This window comes from Andrena cerasifolii, chromosome 8 (genome assembly GCF_050908995.1).
Source record: "Andrena cerasifolii isolate SP2316 chromosome 8, iyAndCera1_principal, whole genome shotgun sequence".
NCBI lineage: Eukaryota > Metazoa > Arthropoda > Insecta > Hymenoptera > Andrenidae > Andrena > Andrena cerasifolii.
Genome location: NC_135125.1, coordinates 3,728,860 through 3,753,473, shown reverse-complemented (window position 1 = coordinate 3,753,473; position 24,614 = coordinate 3,728,860). Strand labels below are relative to the sequence as shown.

The 24,614-nt window shown below is 35.9% G+C and overlaps 1 protein-coding gene across 5 annotated transcripts in view; it reads left to right on the top strand.

The window, feature by feature from the left end:
- The window catches only part of Sick (sickie), a 626,930-nt gene that overhangs the window by 188,386 nt on the left and 413,930 nt on the right, over positions 1 to 24,614 (top strand). For all 5 annotated transcript variants that reach the window (XM_076818204.1, XM_076818201.1, XM_076818200.1 and 2 more), the window contains 2 exons: positions 8,299 to 8,416; positions 11,798 to 11,850. In XM_076818204.1, the coding sequence (XP_076674319.1) occupies positions 8,299 to 8,416; positions 11,798 to 11,850 (171 nt within the window). The remainder of the gene's footprint in view (positions 1 to 8,298; positions 8,417 to 11,797; positions 11,851 to 24,614) is intronic.

The window sequence follows — 24,614 nt, the reverse complement described above, 5'->3', positions numbered from 1 at the left end:
ACATAGAAGGAATGGATTTTCTACAATTTTAATCAGTAAAGTTAACAGTTAAGTTCGCTGCTACTTACAGTGGCGGATTTAACAGGGCGCCTGATGAGCAGTGGCCGCCTAGGGTCCTACATAGAAGGACCCGGCAGGGCCCCATGACCAAAAAAAAATAAGATTAGGTATAGGTATCCAAACACTACATTTTTTCCCTATAACTACGCTTGGCCCGTTTTTAGTAAACTGCCTCTTCATTTTCCTTCAAAAATGGGCCCCGTCAGGGCCCCATGACCAGAAAAAATATGATTAGGTATAGGTATCCAAAGACTACATTTTTTCCCTACTACTACGCTTGGCCCGTTTTTAGTGAACTGCCTCTTCATTTTCCTCCAAAAATGGGCCCCGGCAGGGCCCCATGACCAAAAAAAAATATGATTAGGTATAGGTATCCAAACACTACATTTTTCCACTACTACTACGCTTGGCCCGTTTTTAGTAAACTGCCTCTTCATTTTCCTCCAAAAATGGGCCCCTCAGAACATTTGCCACCTGGGCCTTTTTTCTTAAATCCGCCACTGGCTACTTAGTTCGATTTATCTTGCAGGGAAATGTTCTCAAGATTTTAATGAAACTTCGTGTGAATGTAGAGCATATCGGAGTATGCAAGGGGCAATTTTTTTCTTCGGAAATTCATTCCAAAGTGAACACACTTATTTTTAATATAACTTTGTAACGGTGCGAAGCAGAACGAAAATTAAAATATACGAATTATTCAGTTTCTTATACTCTGTCATATTACAAAAAGCAAAATAAAGTTTTATGCAAAAAAAACGTGATAACTTTAAGGGCTGATTTCACCCCCGCGTTTTTTTGTATATAATTTTATTTTTCTTTTTTAATGTGACAGAACATAACAAACTGAGCATATGAAAATTGTATTTAAAGTTTCGTTCTATCGTGCACCGTTACAAAGTTATATTGAAAAAACTAAAAACGCGACAACTACATACCTCGTTAGTTTTTTTAATATAACTTTGTAACGGTGCGAGATAGAACGAAACTTTAAATACAAGAGTTGTTCCGTTTTTTATTTTCGGTCACATTACAAAAAGAAAAAGAAAATTATATTAAAAAAAATACAGTAACTTTGAGGGCTGATTTCACCCCCGCGTTTTTTTATATATAACTTTATTTTTCTTTTTTAATGTGACAGAACATAAAAAACTGAGCGTATGAAACTTGTATTTAAAGTTTCGTTCTATCGTGCACCGTTACAAAGTTATATTGAAAAAAACTAAAAACGCGACAACTACATACCTCGTTAGTTTTTTTAATATAACTTTGTAACGGTGCGAGATAGAACGAAACTTTAAATATAAGAGTTGTTCCGTTTTTTATTTTCGGCCACATTACAAAAAGAAAAAGAAAATTATATTAAAAAAAATACACTAACTTTGAGGGCTGATTTCACCCTTTCAGAGTGATTTCTCGCAGAAAAAATTACTGCATGCGCTGTGCTCTACATTCCCTGAAAGTTTCATTAAAATCAGAATTTTGGGGTTGAAAATGTTCCCCTGTTAGAATCTTACCCACCTCTTAACTGCATTATAAATGATGCATCCAGTAAGACTGAAACAAAGTTAACTATAAATTGCAGTTTCTCAAGTGCACAGAACATTGTCGAAGACTAAACCACATTCTCCAAATTCAAATGTCGTTCCCTTTGCATTCGCCTGAAATTAATGCGCGTAAAGAATCGCTCATTTCGCAACCCCGCGACGCACGTGCGCGCGGCTTGTGTATCACCGGCTTGTTCCAAACACGTCCCCGGGGACTCGCAGGTATCCCTGGAGGTCGGCTGCGGTTTCCACGTATCGAACGACAGCCGGAGACCACGGTGAGAACCATAAGGCTCCACTGCCGGTGGCTTGCGTTATAATGAAAATTCGAATCTGCGCGGTGACCTGAAATTATGAAGGAAGTTCATCCCGCTTCTCTCTTTGCCGCGCTCAAAAATAGTACGGTGTCCCGACTGGCCCGTGGCTGACGCGTGTACGTTTCCCACGCGCGCGTCCGCACACGGCCCGTGCCGAGGCACTCGCGCGCCTTTTCGTCCGTGCACGTACGAGATGGAAATGAACGCATACGCGGTCAAACGGGCAGATGAATCGCCTATGTAAATATACGCGTACCTCGGCGGAATACGAATGCGCGCACACGCGGCCGCCTCCTCATAGGAGCAAATAGGAAAACGGCTACGCCAAGCCGGTGTGGGCGCGCGCGCGCGGGTTTCATTTACACGGGCCCCGAGAGTCGAACGCGTGTGCGTGAGCATACGTACGATTTCGGTACGCTCGGTGACTAATTCCTATCGAAGCCTATCCTCTCTCTCTCGACCTATCTCCTTGTCTGCTGCCCGTTCTATTCTTCCGATGCGCGTCTTCTTTCTCTTCGGCCGTCGACTCGCTGGAATCAACGCGGCTCTCTACCTTTCCGAGCGGCGCTGCTCGGGATACGGCGCGCGAAAAATATTGGCGCTCGCCCAAAACAATAAAGTTTGCCTGGACCCGGCCCGTGATGAGCTGACGGCTCCCCGCGGCTCGCTTTTCCTTACGCGAGGAAAAGAGCTCGGCTCTGTGGCGGCAGGGGATTCCTTCGGGCTGCTTTATACGCCAAGGAGCTTTTCGTTCTCCCTGCGGAGGGGCGAAGCGCGTCTTCCGGTCGCGCGAGATCACTGGGCTCTCTTGGGAGTGTACGTGTCGACCGAAGGAAGTCTTAATTGACTGCCTCGCGCTCATTCGACGTGTGCCCTTCGTTAAGGTAATAGCGAAATAATAGAGGATATAATTGGAGGAGTAAAAATATAACTTGGATCGGTACTGCAGTGACGAAGCAGTGGAAGACGAAGCGTTTCACCGGCGGGGGAAGTTCGGTTAGCCGTGCAGGCTTGCGGAGGACTTCGGGCAATTTTTTTCGGTTGTTACCATTTTCGGGTCTTCATGGCGATAACGTCCCTTAAGGGGAGGTTCTGGTCTAGAGCCAAAAAAAATAGGTGATATTTAGGAATTAATTAAAGGAAAACTACTATATATAATTTAATGGGACTTGTTGCGTTGTATTAAGGATGTCTTAGATTATAGAAATATATTTTTTGTTTTATAATTAATCATTGCAGACAGCCTTGGGGAGTCGTTAAAGTCAAGGCGTCAAAAAATTGATCCAAATCGGTGAGACCTCTATCTCCAAAAGTTATTATCCGATTCGACTGAAATCTTGTTTATTTTGAAGATTATTCTTTTGGCTAGGGGGTGGGGGACTAAAAAATTACAAAAATTACATTTTTTTTTAGAAAATAACGACACTTCAAGTTTGAAATCACTTTCCCTGTATTTTTCGTCCTTTCATCGTCTTTGAAAATTATAAATTTTCAACTTTTTGTAATTTTTTTAGCCCCCCCCCCTAGCCAAAAGAATAATCTTCAAAATAAAAAAAGTTTCAGTCGAATCGGATAATAACTTTTGGAGATACAGGTCCCACCGTTTTGAGAACACTGTTTCGAGAAAAACGCATTTGAAGTTTTACGTGAGCGCCGGAGTGGACGGTTGTTTTCAACAAATCCTTTTAAACACGTTTTCCTAAAAGGTTGAACATTCGAAAAATGAAATAAAAAAAATCGACATTTAGACCAGAACCTCCCCTTAAGGAGACTAGGCAGTCGAAAAATCAATTTCTTTTTATTGCATTTTCCGAATGTACTATCTTTTCTCAATAAAATACCGCTTGGTTTATATTAAAAATCTCAAAATTGTTGATTTGGCAACTAAAAAGGTCGAACGGTAACCTATAGCGTCGCCTTTGCCCAGAAACTTTAAACGCGTTTTTCTCGAATATTCTTTTCTCTTCATTTTCTCCTGATTGCGAGCGAATTGAGGGTCAGATCGACTTGGAAAAAATTACAGAATGTGTAGAACATGTGTCGTTTCGGCGCAAACCTCTGATATAGTCCGTAAAAATTGGAGACTTTCATAAGAAAAATTAAGAAGTCACCGAATTTTGGTAGCGCACCATCATTGCTTCTGTGCTAACGAGCCACGTTCTGGGCGACCGTCCGCCTTCAATGAAAATCGATTGGAGGCCTTGATTCTGGAGGATCGACGTCAAACAACCCGCGAATTACATAGTCGATAAGATGCCACAGAGGCACAGACAATACTCAATCGTCCGACAGCAATTTGAAAGGTTCAAAAATACTTTCTTAATAGTAAAAAACGCCACGAACTTATCGGATCACCTGATATCAAGAACAGGCATGTGTTGTTTGGGTAAAAAGCGAGAAATTATTTAAGGGTAGCATAGGGGTTTTAAGTAATTGCTGAAATAATGCCTCGTCAAAGATAATTTTTAAAATATTGAGCTACCATACGATATTCGATAATGCATTGAATATAAGGTAAATAAGTATATAAACATTTTATATTAGTCTGCAGTGAGGAGTACATTAATCTGTGATTCAAATGAAATTCATTTGTCTAACAAGATAAAACCTATTTTATTGATTCAAACTTATTGTTTGACCGCACTCCTGTTCTTCTTCATTTTTCTTACCTATTAGTAATGAAACTTCGCGTTTCTTAAATTTTAAAATTTGTGTAAGAAATCAGTAATTATTAAGCAGTAACATTTCAAGTAAATTAGCAGGCAGCTGATTAAAATTTCTTGGCCAGGATAGGTATTATTGAGCATAAGATAATTGTTTTGAATTATTAATAACGAAAGTAACCAAATATGGATTTATTATTTTCTATATAGGTATAATAACAGAACTAATTTAATTTCTCACTTGGTCAACTTAGTATTCAAATACAACGCAATTCTAATAAAGAACAGCTAGCTCCATTTATTAAGAAAAAAAGGTTATATTTACAAAGTTATTTTACACGATGAAAGAATATTCTTCTCCCAGATTTGATTACCGGGCACTCATTGCCAGTCCTGTTGGATCGTTACGCCGAAAGGATCAAGTTTGCGTGGAAACTGATATGAAATTTCTAGTTTCCTAATACTCTACAGCAAGAAAAAATAAAATTTTAGCTGGTTTCATTAAATCCTCCCAAGTTTACGGACGAGCTTCTTGAGAGTAATGCTGTAAACATGTACAGACAGAAAATTCCATTATCAAGTTATGATTTTAAAAATTGACATTCATTTAACCATTTCATAAACCATTTTCGTAGGCTGCATATATCGTTATGCGATGTATATATAGGTGTTAATATTGCAATTCCACGAAATTTAGTCGCTTCAATCCTCGTTAACTGTTATCAGTCGATTTGATCGCAGCGTCTCTCCCATACATGGTGCACCTGCTGCTCAAGGGGGTTGTCGCACATCGAGCACCAAGCACCGTTCAGCAAGTGGAACAATAAAAAATTTATGGCTTGTAGACACAGGTGGGGGGTATGTAGGCTTTGCGTGCAGCTCAGCTAATAGACGTAAGTGTGCCTACACGGTTGCAGTAGGCGAGGGATAACGTTTCAGCAGTGGGTGACGTGCCGACACGTGATGCACATGCGAATGAAGATGTGGACACTCTTTTTCTGAATGATAATGACGAAAGCGTATTGACGTCTTGCGAATAGACGACCAATTGCGGCGTCGAACACCTGCCACTGTAAAACTGTGTTGCAAATTGGACTGAGGATATGTATAACTGCGAGTAACTCTATAGTACACGCTATTTCTTTTGTAAAATACTCGGCTGTACTTCCGAAAGGGACCGGTGGCCGATCGAGATGAAACTTGGTGGGTATTACAAGGGGTGCGAAAGGACCCCAAATATAAAATTTTAGCTTCGGCAATTAATGCGTTCAAAAGATACAGGGGTAATTGTGCATAAAGTAGTACACCTTACCGATTTTTTTTTAATGATTTTACCACGCCCCCCTCCCCCCCAGAGAACTCTCTGGCAACAGCGCGGCAGAGACAGAGAGAACAGCAGATGTGGCAACTATGCGCCAAAAATTCGTCTGCATAGAGTACCTGCAGATGTCACCGCTGTAGAATTTCTTTTTATCGACCGCAGTAGTTTCAATAGGGTCCGTTTGTTTACTGGGGACGCTTCCATCGATTCGGACCGTAACAAAAATGAGACGGCCCCCTTAAGAATATTTCTGTTGACCTGTATAGACACAACGCATTCCAGTTTCCAAATTGTCCCGGGTGTTATAGTCGAATTAACGAAAGAAGGCACATTGGGACCGCGGCCAGAATTTGCGACGTTGCCGCTACTCCAGGCTCGCGATTGGTGCTTCCCCTACGCGGCTCCCTGCGCCTTGGCCAATGACTTTCGACTACTTAGCTGTGGGTCTAGAGTAATCGTTGTCCTTGTAGGGTGTGTATTGCTAACCTATTCCAGAGGGCGAACCCAACGTCCTTCCTGTAGAGATTTGACAGAGTGTCGAATTTTATTGGCTATTGCGGCACGCGTCATGCGAGGAATACAGGCTCATAGGATTGTTATTCTATTGAGCGTCATTCAACGGCAAATCGATCACTTTTTGCACTCGATGTCAGGGATTTTGTTCAAACTGAAATATTATATAGGAACGGATTTCAGTCATCACTTTGCTGGTTTTGAATTTGTTCAATTTTTGCCTATTTTCATGAAACCGAGCTATACTTGTGAATTTTTATCTCCGAAACTCTTTATCGTATTGAATTCGTTCTTTTTTTATTTTAATCTAGAAAGTGCGGGCTATTCTAATACTCTTTTTTATATTGAAAAATTAATTTTGTAATTTTTAAAATTATAACCAAAGTTTTATTTTGCAAATATCACGTACGAAATATTCTGCTTTCGAGAATGGAATTTTGAAAATTAACGTCAGCATGAGCTGTTATTAATCGATGAAGAATTTCATTAACTCTATATTTTGTAACCAAGTTCAAAACCTGTTAAACAATGACTCAAACCTTTCCATAATTTCACGCGATTCACAAAATACATATTGCATTCTGATCAAAGTCTCTAAAAATTGTGATCGATTTGGCGTGGAGTGACTTGTGGATGAAGGAATCTGTTTTGTCGAGCGAGTGAGAGAGGCACAGTTGCGCTTGAAGATAGACAGAGACGTCCGATCTGCTACACAACGTGGCAACGTCGCACGAAGTACGGAGCAGGCATTGGGTTAGGTGCCTTCTTTCGTTAATTCGACTATAGTATTGGTTGGGGCTAGATTAGTGCGGGGGGCGCGTAAAGCATGGTAGCGAACCGATGTGAGTTTGGCGATGCTAAAAATGAGACTGAGGCTACAAATTTCAAAATTAAAAATTTTGGGGACGGGAGGGTTACTGGAAAGGGGGTGGGGGCTGCACCAAAGTCCAAAAAAAAATCCCCAAGAAATTAACAATATTTTTTTATTAATATTTCGGAAACTAATAAATACCCGAAGCTACAATTTTAGATTTAGAGTCCACACCCCCTCCCCACCCCTTCCCCGAAACCTCATCTCGATCGGCCACCGGTCCCTTTCGGAATAATATCCAAATATTCTTGCAAGAGTAACGAAACGAGATTAGCAAAAACCGTAGTGTCTATGTTGAAATTTGGGATTCAGTTTTCTTACCAAAAAAGGTACTCTTGCGAGTAATTTTATGTAATATTATTGTAGGTGAAAATCTTACTGTCAGTACTGTATTAAATATCATTAAATTTTTGCTATAAATATTTTTACTCTGTTCCCTTGATATATGTCCGAGCTTGCTCGCTTCTTTTAAGCAAAATTTATCGTGTTTATATGAAAACGTAGTTACACTTACGAATCTCATAACGTTCAGCTCAGGTATTTCATATATTTTCGTCTTCGCTGTGGCTTATAAATTTTCATTGATAGGTGACACATATGCGCAGTAATTTGTTTCCCTATTGGTCAGTAGATCATAGCCTTCGACGTAGATAAATGAAACATAAATTTCTAGGGAGCACGCAAGGAAGAAATAATAATCAACGCCTCATGAAAATAACCGATCCATCAGCTACTATAGTTTGTTTCCTTATTGCGACTCGTCTAGTATGACTTATTATTAGTCCGTTTATTGCAGAGCGTTGCTTCTTGCTAGTATCTACAAATTAATCAGCCGTCATGCATTAATAATAAGCACGGAAATAGGCGGAACGAAATTTCGAATCAAATAACGTTTCGACTGATAAAGGGGTAAAAAGGGTGATGTTAATTTGATCTTTTAAAAGTTAATCTGTACCAATTAATTTTCGACATGCTATTAAAAAATTGCAATTTTATTGTTTCTATGCAGATCTACACGGATTGGGCGAATTATTATTTGGAAAGGGGTGGTTGCAAGAGAAGAGTCACGGATCTTCAGTCTGATCTGAGCGACGGTGTCCTTCTTGCTGACCTGGTCGAGGCAGTCAGTAAGTAAACTAACATAGTTACTTTACACTTCTATTTCTTGGAACGACAGATACCTGACGGAATATATGAACCGATAGCTGTGTTCAAAGTAGAAAAGAACTTAACCCAAGAATTGCACGATTTCGGTTTAATACGGTTCAAAGATAAGAATATATAGTTGTTTTCAAACAATTAGAAGGTTTTGCACTTTAATACGCATAAGGATAAGGTGAAAAATTTATTTTCTAAACGTACCTACGTGAATTATTTAATCGAGTGTTACGGAACTTATTCTCTTCTTTTTTATTCAAATGTTAATCTCGATTTCCAGGATTTTTTATTTTCCACGAAAGTGAAACACCTCAGGTTTAATGACGCAAAACTAATAGAAATATGCATACTTTTTACCATATTGTACATATTATACATTTTTGTCTTCTAAAATCCATAATACAAAAACTCTGCCATTTTAGAATTGGATAAAATATTTGTTCAAAAAAATTTCCTACATTGTTTCGCTTCCCCCATTAGCGGCGTAATATAAAGGAAACTCAAGCATTTTTCTGGAAGGCGAGCTTATAAAAAATAAGTTACAACTTGTTTGTGAATAAAATTAAAACAAAAAGACTAATTTAAGAATATCTATAATTGCAAAAAAAGGTTGAAATAACTACACTTAAGAGGCTGTTCCGGTCTAGAGCCCATAAAAAGAGCTGATCTTTAGGAATTAATTGAAGGAAAACTACTGCATATAATTTAATGGGACTTTTTGCATTTTATTAAAGATGTTTCAAACTATAGTAGTAATTTTTTTTATATAATTAATCATTGTAGACGGCACTGGGGAGGCGTTAAAGTCGAGGCGTAAAAAAATTCATCCAAATCGGTTGAACCTGTAGCACGTAAACCATTAGCCTGAAATAAAAAACAATGCCAGATTATTAAAGGGCATGAAACTCGCTCGTGGAATTAGCAGCACAAATTTCCAAAATGACATTTTTTAAGATAATAACGACACTTGAAGTTTGAAACCACTTTTTCCCTAGATTTTTTGTCCATTCAATGCCATTAAAAATTACAAATCATAAATTTTTAAAAATTTTACTTGGTTGTCCACGATCCAGAAGTATATTCTTCAAAATAAAAAAGTTTCAGTCGCATCGGATAATAAAATAACTTTCCGAGATATAGGTTCCACCGACTTTAAGAACACTGTTTCGAGAAAAGCGCGTTTAAAGTTTGCATTTGTTTGCAAAGTAGCATTTGCCGCTATTTTTAAAAACTTCAAAAAATCCTTTTAAACGCGTATTCTTAAAAGGTTGAACATTCAAAAATTGAAATTAAGAAAAGTCGATTTTTAGACCGGAATATCCCCTTAAAGTACACAGAAAAAAATTGGATGATAAAAACTGAATAAAATTATAAGAAAAGAACACAAAACAATGTATTATATTCTAATACATATGCTTTGATTGATTTCACTTTGCCCCCGAGTTCAGTGGAAGAGAAATATGTGTATTAGGGCGGAGCGGACAATTTAAACTTGAATTTTCAGTTGGCTTGGGTGCGGGATAGTTGTCTTTTGATTAACCAAACACAACTGTAAAAATTTTTTGGAAAAATATTCATTTTCTCCTAAAAATGACCATATATAATCATGTAATCATATAATCACTTTTAGGAGAAAAAGGAACCTGCAGATGTGAATATTTTGCCAAAATTGTTATACAGTTGTGTTTGGTTAATCAAAAGACAACTATCCCACACCCAGGCCAACTGAAAATTCAAATTTAAATTTTCAAAATGTAAAAAGTAAGATTCACATTGTGAATTTTTAAATTTTTAAGGGAAAAGGGAACCTGCAAACATGAATATTTTGCCAAAATTTTGATACAGTTGTGTTTGGTCAATCAAAAGGCAACTATCCCGCACCCAGGCCAACTGAAAATTCAAATTTAAATTTTCCCCTATATGTATAGTATCGCTCCGTCCTAATTTGCGTCTGAATTTCATGTAGAATTGATAGGCTACAATGATCGTTAATATGTTAAAATAAAGTAATTTAACATACTTTCATATAATCTGAATCATAAGCTAAATTTTGAAAGAATAACGCCTAAGGTGAATGTCCCAATTTCTGCTCATTTAGGAGATAACTCGTCATAAGGAAGGTGTAAAAAATTTGTTTGTGATGAAAATTTTCAGAGTACTTGATTAATTCTTTGATAATAAATCAACCAATTCAAAAACTATTTAAGAAAGATATTTCAAGATTGTTAACTATTAGTAATTTCTAATTAAATATAATGCATTAAATGTCCGTATTTCTGCTCATGAAAAATAGCGATGTTTAAATGTTTAAATAGTTTAGAATTATTTTGTTGCAACTATAGTACAAACGTAACGCATATAATAATAAGAAAAACACGAAATGATCAGAAATGGGGACATGAGCAGAAATTGGGACATTCACCTTACACAAATACGACATTACTTACCCAATTGAATGCCCAATGTCCTGCTTAAAGTTTTAAAATCTGGGACAAGAACTAAACACTTCACCTCGCCAACAAGTAGTCTTACAAATGATAATGGTGTCCTTTCTAACAAACTTTTTATCATACTAGAATACTATACATGGTAGCATGTACAAAAGAATATTTCCTTTTCCCTCACCATTTCCCATACTTTTGCAGAACTAATCAGCAGTGTGAATCGAGGAAATATTGCGTTTTCCTATTAACCCGGCGGGAGGCACACCCCATATTGTAACACAGGTTGTCGCTACCGGGTCAAAAATACCGAAAATCGAAACATAAAAAACCACGGTTTCAGAATATATATTTTTTAACTTTGTAATTTTTATATTAAAGTACAGTGTTTTAAGAATCAAAGAAAATTGATGAAACATCTTAAAATCTTTATTAAAGTTCTTTAAAAAATTGTAACAAAAACTCAAACAGTCTTCGTATTTTCGCAACTATCGCCTCTGTGGTAAATTTTACCCAGTAGCGTCTCCCGCCCAATTAATAGCTAAAATTTCTGCAGTTACTAGTTTTTAAGTGTATCTATATCGTTGTACCTACGTTAGAAATTACTGCAAAGTGAACTGTGGATGAATTTATTCACTTTCCCGCTCTGACAATTCTACACTTGACAGTTAATGAAGTAGGTGTCAATAATCCAGTGGGAAATAACAGTAACCAATAGTCGGATCGTTTATGGTATTGGACAGTTACCCATAACACCTAAATTGACGGTAAAGTCGTTAGTGCATGGGGTAGCGTGGTCACGCGTTGCACGCGCACGCCATATGCGATGAGCACCAATAAATTCACGATTTGCCCGTTAGCCAGTGAAAGGGCATCTTTGCATTAATTATCGCTCGTTTCTCGTTACAGCCAACCAGAAAGTGATTGACGTTAACCGAAAGCCGAAGAACGCCCAACAAATGGTGAGTTTTTACTCGAAAATTTATAGTCACTGATTAGAGTAGAGCAAGTTGTGTAATATTATCACAAAATCAGGCGTGCGAAAAAAAAAACGGCAAAGAGGGTAAAAATAAACAAGCAGATAAAGTTTATAGTATTGTTTTTGAAAAATTATCTATTAGGTTAATAATCGTGGAAGTAGATATGTAATGTCGAAGCAACATTGCCTAAAGAGAATATCGTAAGTATTTAGAAAACATTTGAGAACCCCAGTCTGTGGTGACGAGACTTGATCACCGTAGCTTGCAGCGGTTTACGAGTTGTCTTTTAAAAATAGAAGTTCTATAACTGCATTTGGGGTACGTAGATAAAATTTGAATGACTGTGGTACTTGTCCGTACAGCTGCACCATGCAGAACCATCATAGATAACTGATTACTGATTACTTTCCTTTGCTACTTTCAGTGGAACAAAAGTTGAATATAGTGTTCCATTGAAATTATTAATTTGCACAGGAACAAGTAGATTTTCTGAAATGTAGGTGTTTTATTAAATGATTATTAAGTAGTAAATGATTAGTTAGTATTACAGTTTAATTTAAATGTGGGTGTTTTATTAAAGCATTACAGTTTTATTAAAATATTACAGGTCAAATTTAGTAATTTGATTGATTTAGTTTAGTTTTTTGTATTTGAAGCTTTGGTTTAACTGAAATTTGAAAATCTGGAATCCGATTTCTGGAGGGTATTGGATTCCTAGACTTTCTAAAATTTAGTTTATTCTCTAAGTGGGGGTGGTCAAATTTAGTAATTTAATTGATTTAGTTTAGTTTTTTGTATTTGAAGCTTACTATATTACTATATTACAGTTTTATTAAAATATTACTATATTACAGTTTTATTAAAATATTACTATATTACAGTTTTATTAAAATATTACTATATTACAGTTTTATTAAAATATTACTATATTACAGTTTTATTAAAATATTACTATATTACAGTTTTATTAAAATATTACTATATTACAGTTTTATTAAAATATTACTATATTGTTTTAATAAAACATCTACATTTAAATTAAACTGCAATATTAACTAATCATTTACTATTTAATAATCATTTAATAAAACACCTACATTTCAGAAAATCTACTTGTTCGTGTGCAAATTAATAATTTCAATGGAGCACTGTAGGCAACTTTTGTTCCACTGAAAGTAGCAAAGGAAAGTAATCAGAGATTTTAATAAAACACCTACATTTAAATTAAACTGTAATATTAACTAATCGTTTACTATGCTTTATAAAAGGAAACCATTAAATTTCCATATCTTCACTTTATCTCTAATAATATTTGTCCCCTATTTGCTACAAAATATTGTTTGGGATATTATTATTTCGGTTAAAATTATGCAATTGTAATCACCTACCTAAATCAGAGAAGCAGTAAGTTGAAATACTATTTTACAGAATTTCTAATGGAAATTTATAGAAAACCTTCTCCACCATGGATTGTAATTTTAACTGCTATTATAAATTTTTTCAAGATTTCCACTATGGTGTCACAAAAAATATCTTTAATGTAAATTGTGAAATTACGTTTTAGCATCTACAAGAATAACAACCCCCTAATTTTTAGAGTTGCAGAAGACTAATTAAGCGCGAAGAAATTGATCAATTATTTCTTTTATGGTATACCCACTACTCAGATATAATTAGCTATTTTTTGCAACGACACAACTTGGAAATATTAGCACGTTATCCGCCACTGCGACGTTCGTGTATCACGCGAGAGTGCAAGACTTCAATATTGCTTCATATTTACCACCCATAAAACTGTGCTATTGAAAAATCTCCATCCTATTTATGAGATCCATTTCTAAAGGTTTACAAGAATCAACGGATAGTTCGGAAATTTCAAAACGATCACCAGCGACCGTAAATTCGATCCGAAGCACGTGGCAGGTAATAATGTTAAGCGGCATAAAACCTGAATGCTGTAAGTAGCTGTACACTTGGCCACTTCTGAATTTTCCTGGGGAGAATATGCAATGCGTACACGGCTGTAAGGTCGTTCCATTAGAATCGTAGGCGTGATCCTCTCAGACAGGCTGGACCCGTTGGTCCTTGTTGCAGCCCCGTTCTCGCTGCCTTTCGATCGTAATCTCGAAATCGTAACAGACGGACAGAAACAGTAGAAAGAGAGAATAGGTGGCACGAGCAAGTATTTCATGGATTCCAACTGCATCCCGGTGAAAACGAGCTGCGTCATATCCGGATGGATCAGCGAAGTCGAATTACACATTGCAGGATAACGCCCTTTCGTGTTCCCTATTTGCATAATCCCGGGTGAACGCGGTGAGGATCGGAGATAACCGAAGATATAGCATTTATAATGTAAAGTAGGGGCTGCATGCATCTTGAAAGGTTATTCCTAATCGGATTTTCACGAGTGGGTTAGAATTGTTTGGCTGAAGGTGTATGGAGGAACTATTTGTTTACCATATTGCAGTTTTTTATTTTGCTATTACATTTCGCTGCTCGGCATTGATAGTGGCGTGACTAAAAAAATGTAAATCTTATAGGAAAAGCAGTTTCAAATTTGCATCAACAAAATTAAACTTTCTTTCTGTTCTGTAAGATTCAATAGCCGCTTCTGATAGATTTTTGTGCGCTGAAAACGAATCCGCAAACCGTTTGTCGATATCACCCTCAGTTTTCGAGAAATTCGACTTTGAAAAAAATGCAAATTTTCAATTTTTAAATGCATGGTCTGTCAAATTATTCTATGAACCCTTGAGAACGCAATGGTATAAGTTATTATTGAATTATAGGCATTTAAATATGTTTAAGCAACGATCAAAGGGAAAACGACACCCGAAACGCACCCTTTTTTGCAGATATATTGCTATATATTTTAAAAACTAAGGGTCTAGGAGAAAATTTAACTACTCCACGCGATGCAGCAGAAAAATTTCTTTCAGAAAGCATCAACAGAAGTGGTAAATCACGTTTTGTTTTCAATACAGAAGCGAAATAGTTTGACAAAACGTGCGGCGCGGACAGTGGTAGTCACGTGCGTTACGCGATTCTGTAACGCTGAGCGGCAGTGGCTCGCGCGCGGCCGTTGACTACCACTGTCCGCGCCGCACGTTTTGCCAAACTATTTCGCTTCTGTATTGAAAACAAAACGTGACTTAACACTTCTGTTGATGCTTTCCGGTGGAAAAATGTCTGCTAAATCGCATGGAATAGTCAGATTTTCTCCTAGACTCTTAGTTTTGGAAATAAAATTAATGTTATCTGTAAAAGTGGGTGCATTTCGGGTGTTCTTTTCCCTTTGATCGTTGTTTAAACATATTTAAATGTTCATAATGCAGCAATAACTTATATCGCTGTATTCGGGAGGATTTATAGTAGAATAATTTTATGTAGCAAGCAACCGAATAACTATGAATGTTTCGACACAAAAGATGTTCAGAATTGAATTTCTCAAAAACTAAGGGTGATGGCGACAAACGATTTGTGGATTCGTTTTCAGCGAACAAAAATCTATAAAATACGACTATAGAATCTTACAGAACAAAATGGCTGTTGGACAGTGATATTGGTTATTTGATTCGTCTGCTTTGTGGTGGGAAACTAACAAAGTGAAATGTCCCGATTTACATGATAAAAATACTGTATCTATGGTGTGTATTTGTGTAAAGAAAATCAAAATTGATATTTTTTTGAGTTATTATACTCTCAATGCCAAGTAGCGATTTCATTTCAAATAAGTATACAGTAAGTGTATATGTACATGCAATTGTTTTCCAACCTACTTTACATATAAAAACATTACTTATACACTTTTCAGTATCACTTTCATTTTTTTAAATGAAACTGTATATTTTTGTTACACTGGTATTGTACTGTGTTCTAACAAGGGGAGGTTCCCAGGTGTCCGCCTCCGATTGCTTTGAATTTTGGATATGTTTTAGAGGGCCGAAAAATACGATATACGTGTCTTTTTATTTTGGCCTGTTTGCATGTTTTGGGGGTGAAACCACCCCTCAAATTTATTGATTTTCAGGTATTCGTCTGCGATTGCTTTGGTTTTTGGATAATTACGACGCAAATGAAATTTATATGAAGTTTTACTTAACACAATTTCGTAACCCTTATGAACTTTGGGGGTGGTTTCACCCCCTAAACATTCAAGCAGGCCAAAATAAAAAGACATGTATTTCTTATTTTTCGGTCCTCTATAACATTTTTTTATTGCGGTCCGTTTTCATATTTAGAGGGTGAAACCAACCCCCAGAATAATAAGATATTCAGGTGTTCATCTCCGATTGCTTTCGTTTTTAGATATGTTTCAGAGGACCGAAAAATAAGAAATACGTGTCTTTTTATTTTGGCCCGTTTGCATGTTTAGGGGGTGAAACCACCCCCAAAGTTCATAAGAATAGTTGGTGCCCGCCTCCGAGTGCTTTGAATTTTGGATATATTTTTGAGGACCAAAAAATAAGAAATACGTGTCTTTTTATTTTGGCCTATCTGCATGTTTAGGAGGTAAAACCACCCCTCAAAGTTCATAAGGGTTACGAAGTTGTGTTAAGTAAAACTTCATATAAATTTCATTTGCGTCATAATTATCCAAAAACCAAAGCAATCGCAGACGAACACCTGGCAACCTCTCCTTTTAAGTAACACGTAGGTATTTGGCTAGGTGTATGAAAAGTACTTGCGATTAATCAGTTATTAGGTAGTTTCATGAACAATGGCGATAAGTATAAAATTTAATTAACATTTTTCAGCTACATGCGTAACTAAAATTATCGTTGATCTTTTCTGATAATTTCGCATCGCAGTAATGATTTTCAGTACCTAATTCAGAACACGTAAATATATTTATAAATATAAACTACGATTTGCCGATGAACATAATTAATTTTACAATATAAGTTGGAAATGGTAACTACACTTGATAGTTACAGTCAACATTCCGAAAAATATCTGGTAAATGATTATTAGAAGGTACACTTCAATCATCTGGTTGTTAGGTTGCATGCGGCTTGGAGGACAATAGAACGAATGAAACAATTCCCATTTAAAATAATAAATCGATACCGGTCTGTATACAAGAAATAATCTCGCAAAAAAATTCAAGTTCAACGTTATAATCTCCCCACTAAATTAAATTATTATCACGAAAACAACCCCTTTGCATCTTCAGTAGCTTTTTCCAATATGATGTATGTGTATAGATACTGTTGCAAAAAATTGTTTCGTCTTCTAGTTAATTTCAGAATTGCTACACTTAATTTTTTTATTTTTTGAAAAATACCGTTCGTGTTTAGGACCAACATACTTATACAGTAGTCTAAATTTTTGTTAATTATTCATCTGAAATGGCCAATCTATATCGCACCAATATTCCATTCTCATAAATATAGTTAATACTTCAACGTCGGTTAATGTTTCAAGTGCTGTCGCTCTCTGTTGCGAGTCAGCTGCGATTAAGTACTATTTAACCCTTTTGCAGGTACTGAAAAGTCCACGCTGCTATTAAAAATTTCTCTTCGGAATATGACATTATATTTGATGCGTTACATAGACGACTGGAGAACAAAGATTTGTCTTGCTTAATAGCTTTTCTGAACAGTATTAAAAGTTATCGTCATGAATAGAGCCTTTCGAAGACGTCGGGCATGAAGTACTTATATTTAACTCCTCAGCAACCCACTGAACTTATCGAAAAGTTCCTTGAAATACACTAGAACAAAGCACTTTTAAGTAGCCCGCCTGAAACTTTTCCAATATTCACGATGACGCCCCGTCTAGCTAAATATGTACTCACAAGTAACCTAGTTCGCTTGATTTCATAATTTAATCATATGCATACAATTTCCCCAAAGAAATAAATTTTTGGATTTAAAGAAAACGGATGAATAGCACAGAGGAAAAGTGTTCTATTATACTTAACACATAAAACATACTATGATAGTATGCCTGCTGCGCAATAAAAAAGAATCATCCAAGAATCATATAAATCTTTAAAGAGGAAAAATTTATTCCGTAAACGATTTAAATTATATACTTCAAATTTTGATATAAGTACTCGTACAAATTTAGCAGTCTGAATTACGATGGCGGACGGTTTATTAGCTTCCTTCAAGATAAAAGCAATTATATTACTGACGTTAATTATATTAAGACGTTCGAATATTACGAACACACTCTCAAATGAAGAGCACAGTGGAAAAACGTGATAAGTAAAATTTTTATTGATTTTCTAATTTGGATGCCATCTGGTAGCTAAAAGAGAGTAAGTGCATACTTTAATACGATATAGTTGAAAACGGGAACAATATTTCAAGTCCAAAGATACATATACTAGCCTTTCGAAAATAGGCTCTCAGGGAAATAATGATTTGAACAAAAAATGCCATTATGTACCACTGTGCGGCGCACAGTGGGACAAACTGCCCTTTTTAGTGTTAAAATCGTAGAACTTTTGATAGAAATAAGATAGAGGGATACATCTTTTTCGAGGTTAAAGCTAAGAGGTTGCAGAATAAGGGAAAAATATTGAACAAGTGTGACAAACAAGTCTTGACCTTGAAAATCTATGTCAATTTTGACACTTTCGAAGGAAATCGCAGTTTTTCCGTTATAATGTGTGGTCCAAGTTTTTCCTTGGCATGTTATAAATCATATCCTATAAATTTGGATGCGCTGAATTCAAATCTAGCCGCAGAATTCGTCTTGCCAGATAAGCTGATCTTTGATTCGGGCCAGATTTACTGGCAGCGGGCGACAGGGGTTTAAAATGCGATTCCAGTTAAACAAAATTATTTTTGTCATTATTTTTTCCTGTTCGTATATATACTTTAAAAGTATTTACTCATTTATTATTTTTCATGTTATTTGTTTCTACTGATTTATGATTATTTTTTGCTTGTTTTTGTGTGTAAGTAAGAATACAGGTGTTCTCAGTAAAAGTTAATATTTTCAGATTATAATCAATAAGTTTACTGTAGATTTATATGTAAACAGACAAGTATTTCAGCAAAAATCAGAAATACATATAATACATATAAAATAAAAATAGTGCGAAGCATCAGGAAGTGTTGTAATATTTATTTTTTCTGGTACTTTGATAAACACATTAATAGAATTTAAGGACAACTATTGCTGGTTTTTCCAGGTTATTGAGAAATTCATTTTTGTCTTAAGAACACAGCCGAATTTCAAGAAGAGATTTAACTATTTCTTTTGTTTTACCTACCCTCGAGAAATATCGAAAAGTAATCGGATCAACATTAACATCGAATGTGATTGCTCTATTGGCAAATCCTTCGCTGCCGAATGTAGAAGACAGCGATTAAAATTAAGAATATATTGCATAAGTTTGTACATATTTACACTATAGTTTCGTAATAATATTTCCTATCAAGTACCTACAATACCTACAGACACAATCAGGTAAAATTAACTTTTATTGGGAACACCTGTATTTCTATTTACACACAAAAGCAAGCGAAAAATAATTATAAATAAGTCAAAATAACATTAAAAATAATAAACGAGTAAATACTTTTAAAGTACACGTACGTACAGGAAAAAATAATGGCAAGAATAATTTTGCTTAGCTATAATCGCATTTTAAACACGGAAAACCGAAGCCAAGCCGCGCGGGCCCGAGGTCATCATTCCCACGGGGCGGCGCGTGACTCGCCCAGCCACGCGCCGTGGGATCGCACCTTTAGAGGCTCCACGGAAGTTTTGCCAGTAGCTGCGCCTACCCTCAGCTACAAGAAACGAGCGCGATCCGTCGTAGACGCTAGCTTTCCAATTTCGCGGTGTTGAGGGTAGACGAAGGAAAGGAGAAGGGCTCCGGTCTATAATTAAAGCAACGCGGTTGCGTCTGGCTTCGTGTTGCTCCGCTGTACGTGTTCGCCGCACACGAAATCGTGCCCAAATGCGCGCGGGCACCCGCGTGCAGAGTAAAGCGCGAAACCCGAATCACGTGTTTTCCTTCAAGGCTCGTATGCGCGGCCCGCGATTTACACGTTGGTTTACAATTCGTACGCACTCCAGTGACACGTTTAACTCGTAAACTAGAGGAAACGCGCTCCCCGACCTTCTTTCACATCAAACAGGAAACCATCGATTGCTTCCCAGCAGTCAACTACCTACGAACGATTTATCGTGTGTATTCCGTGTGACACGGCGCGGAATCGTTCTGTCAGGTTCGAATTCACATCTTTAAAAGCTGACGGAAGGGTTACACACTGTAGGGCGGAGCGATACTATGTAGGCGAAAATTTAAATTTGAATTTTCAGTTGGCCTGGGTGCGGGATAGTTGTCTCTTGATTAACCAAACATAAATGTAAAAATTTTTTGGAAAAATATTCATGTCTGCAGGTTCATTTTTCTCCTAAAAATGATTATGTAATAATACTATATAGGCAAAAATTTAAATTTGAATTTTCAGTTGGCCTGGGTGCGGGATAGTTGTTTTGATTAACCAAACACAACTGTAAAAAAAATTTGGAAAAATATTCATGTCTGCAGGTTCATTTTTCTCCTAAAAATGATTATATAATAATACTATATAGGCGACAATTTAAATTTGAATTTTCAGTTGGCCTGGGTGCGGGATAGTTGTCTTTTGATTAATCAAACACAACTGTAAAAAAAAAATTGGAAAAATATTCATGTCTGCAGGTTCCTCTTTCTCCTAAAAATGATTATATGTTTATATGATTTTATAATCATTTTTAGGAGAAAAAGGAACCTGCAGATGTGAATATTTTTACAATTTTTTTTTACAGTTGTGTTTGGTTAATCAAAAGACAACGATCCCACATCCAGGCCAACTGAAAATTCAATTTTAAATTTTCAAAATGTAAAAGGTAAGATTCACATTGTGAATTTTTACATTTTTAAGGGAAAAAGGAACCTGCAAACATGAATATTTTTCCAAAATTTTTGTGCAGTTGTGTTTGGTTAATCAAAAGACAACTATCCCGCACCCAGACCAACTGAAAATTCAAATTTAAATTTTCAAAATATAAAAAGAAAGATTCACATTGTAAATTTTTACATTTTTAAGGGAAAAAGGAACCTGCAAACATGAATATTTTTCCAAAATTTTTGTACAGTTGTGTTTGGTTAATCAAAAGACAACTATCCCACACCCAGGCCAACTGAAAATCAAATTTAAATTTTCCGCATCGCCCTATTACACAGGGTCTTATACGGATTTAAGATGGGTGATGTGTCATAGGGCACTTGCAAACATTCAACTGTCCGGTTTGCTTTGCTTTTTACGATCAAATTAATTGAAATTCAATTTATAATTAGTCCGTAACGACCTGTTTTATTACGTGTAATTTGCATTACGAGAATCTTATTTGAAGGGACTTGACATAGGGTATTATTTAAAACCAATAGCTGGGTTGCTTCTTTTTATGTGATAGATCATTACTGCTCGTTGAATCTCGAGATTTAAGAGTGTAGTATGAAATCAACGTCAGTTTTTGGAATTGTGGTAACGTTTTTATTTTAGTGTACATGCTAATTGATTTTGAATTCCTATACTTTCTGCTATTCATTTTGTTTTATGACAAGCTCATACTTTTCAACAGGGCAGAATGCCTTTGACTAATAGACAAAGGAACGCTTACAAGGAAAGATCCCGAAACGGGAAATTCAAAAAATTCTGAAACTTTGTGAATATGTAGGGGATTTCTTCCTGATTACAAGGCAATTTTTGTTTGCTGCCCAAATTCACTCTAAGGGGGTGAAATTGACCCCTTAAATTCCGGCTATTTTCCGATTTCGTGTTGTAGCTCGTGAACTGCAAAATATTTTTTTACCAAACGATACGTCTAATTAAAAGAAATAACTTTTGTCCTGAAACTTTTTTTACTATCTCTTACAGATTGCAAGTTACAAAATAAAATCGGAAAATAGTCGAATTTTCAGGGGTTAATTTCACCCCCTTAGAGTGAATTTGGGCAGCAAGAAAAAATTGCGTTGTTATCAGGAGGAAATTCCCTACATATTCACAAAGTTTCAGAATTTTTTAAATTTCCGAATTCGGGATGCTCCCTTGTTAGAAGAATTCCGCCAAGTGACTAAAAATAAAAGTGTGGTGCGTAAATGTTGAACATTCAAAGTTATGCAAAAACTAATTGCTGACCCGCATGATTTTGTCTGGACTTTTAATCAGGTTAGATCTCAGGACAAACTTTCATTTGAGGAATTAGACTGCTATTTAACTGAAAAACACTCGTGCAACAAGGACGCTCTAGCAGAATGCGAAAACTAATGTATCAAAAATCAAAATACGTAGAGCATTATAAATATTTATATAAAAAGGACATTTCAATATTTACCCCTCACGCCTTTAGTTTTAGTCATATGATGGAATTCTTTTAAGGTAGCCATTTATTAGTATTTCCCTTTTAGTAGGTACATTTTAATAAAAGTCTTATTCCAACCAACTCGCAAGTCACACGTTGTGCCAGAGCACGGTGACTTATTTCCAATAGCATACGCAGTATTTTATATATGTTTTTAACTTTCCTTGAAGATGATCTAAACCAAGATCGAAACGTCGGAAGCTAATATATATAATTAATTAATTGCAAAACAGCTTTGATGTATTATTTTAATTTATTAAAATAATAATTGCAAAATAGCTTTGATGTCTTATTTTAATTTATTAAAATAATAATTGCAAAATAGCTTTGATGTATTATTTTAATTTATTAAAATATTATAGTATTATTTTAATTTATTAAAATATTATAGTATTATTTTAATTTATTAAAATAATAATTGTTTCAATCTAACCGATCCAGTGCGCCGATACCATTGTAATTTTAACAAAAGCTTGTTTTTAAAAACATTTTTTCCCTATAATTTCATACGAACTCGGAAAATTATAATTTTCAGTTTTTTTGCAACGTTGTTCGAGTCACGTGTGCTGCTTTCAAAAGAGTCATGGTCCGAACCGGAACTGGTCACCGGTGTCGCATCTCTGACCGTCCGAGCCGGTCCATCGCGATCTATTTCTATTTCACGGAGAGTCCACTCCCGTGAGAGTGAGTCATTCGGTGTATACGTTATTAGTCAACCGACCGGCTTCTAACGAGTCCACCGTAATCAATTATAAATAAAAGCAAAGCTGCGTAAGCGAACGTACACGGTACGCGGCAACCTACTGCGGGGAACTTCTGGGAGGGAAGCTAGGCTTTGCTTTCATTATCATAATGCGCAATCCTTAATTAAAATAATCGTCCCATTCATTCTTCTCCTAATCTTGAGAAATAATCTAAATGCGTTTACCAGAACGTTTCTATTGGAAACTTGATTCACCCCCACAGCTTTCATACTGTTTAATTTAACTCTTTTACTTGCTCTTTTTATTGCTTGGTAAAAGAAAAATGTGCTTCTGGAAAAAGTGCTGTTTCAGGAAATAATATCTGGAAAATATTTTGTTGAAGTTTGCAAACTTACGACTCTGTCAAATATTGGAGAACACTTTTAGCGTTTTCGAGAAAAACAGGCTTAAATGTGCAATTGTACATAAGCTTCAGGGGCATACAATGAACATAAATATTATTTTTGACAAATTTATTAAGTGGATATAAATGTGATTTTTGTACAGCATGCGAAAACAATTAAGAGCTATTTGTTGCATATCAAAAATCAAATTTCACAAAAAAATGGACGTGCAATATTTGTGCACTAAACATGGGAAGAAGGGAGACTTTAAAGCATGTTCTATTTGTATTTTCCCAATATCAACAAGGGCATGCACAAAAAGTCAGGGAAAAAGAGTTCCCTGAAATATTAAATATTGGGAATGTCGAGGAAGCAAAGAATATGTTTTATTTTGTACAGTCAGTCATAAAAATAAGAAAAATTGCGCTAATTGAAATGTAATGAGAGTGTAAATAGGTTTAGGTTTAGGTTTGTTTTTTTTCCTACTGGTTAAAAGAGTATAAATAATATATAAAGTATGGGTATTAGGTTTAAGTACATTGTGAAACAGATAAAAGTAAGGATGTAGATGTGAGAACCAAACAACCTCCTTTGTAATAGGCTGTGAGCCTGTGGTACAAATAAACTTAATTGTGCACTAAGTCTTCGATATATACTGTTTGAAAAATCAAGTAAATAGATGGCATAAGTAAAGTTAAAATTTCAAGTCAACGCTGCGGGCTAAGTTAAGGGTGCTAGTCAGTCGAAAAATCGATTTTTTTATTGCATTTTCCTAAAGTACTATCTTTTCTGAATAAAATGCCGCTTGGTTTATAATAAAATTCGCAAAACTGTAAATTTGGCAGCTAAAAACGTCGAGCAGAAACTTTAAACGCGTTTTTCTCGAATATTTTCTTCTCTTCATTTTTTTCCTGATTGCAAACGAATTGAGGTTCAGATCGACTTGGAAAAAATTCCACGTGTAAAATGATGTGTAAAACATGTGCCATTTCGGGGCAAACCTCTTATAGAGTTCGTAAAAATTCGAGATTTTCATAAAAAAATTAAGAAGTCACCGGATTTTGGTAGCGCTCCATCATTTTATTCAGAAAAGATAGTACTTTCAAAAAATGCAATAAAAAAGTGGATTTTTCGACTGCCTAGTCCTCTTAAGTGTCTTCGATAAGCTAATTTCCTGTGGTGGGGGTAGAAAATCGATTGTACGCCTGTTTGTTCATCAAAGTACAATATCATCACTGGGACCGTGAAAGACTATGAGCAAGCGCAAATACTTGATCAC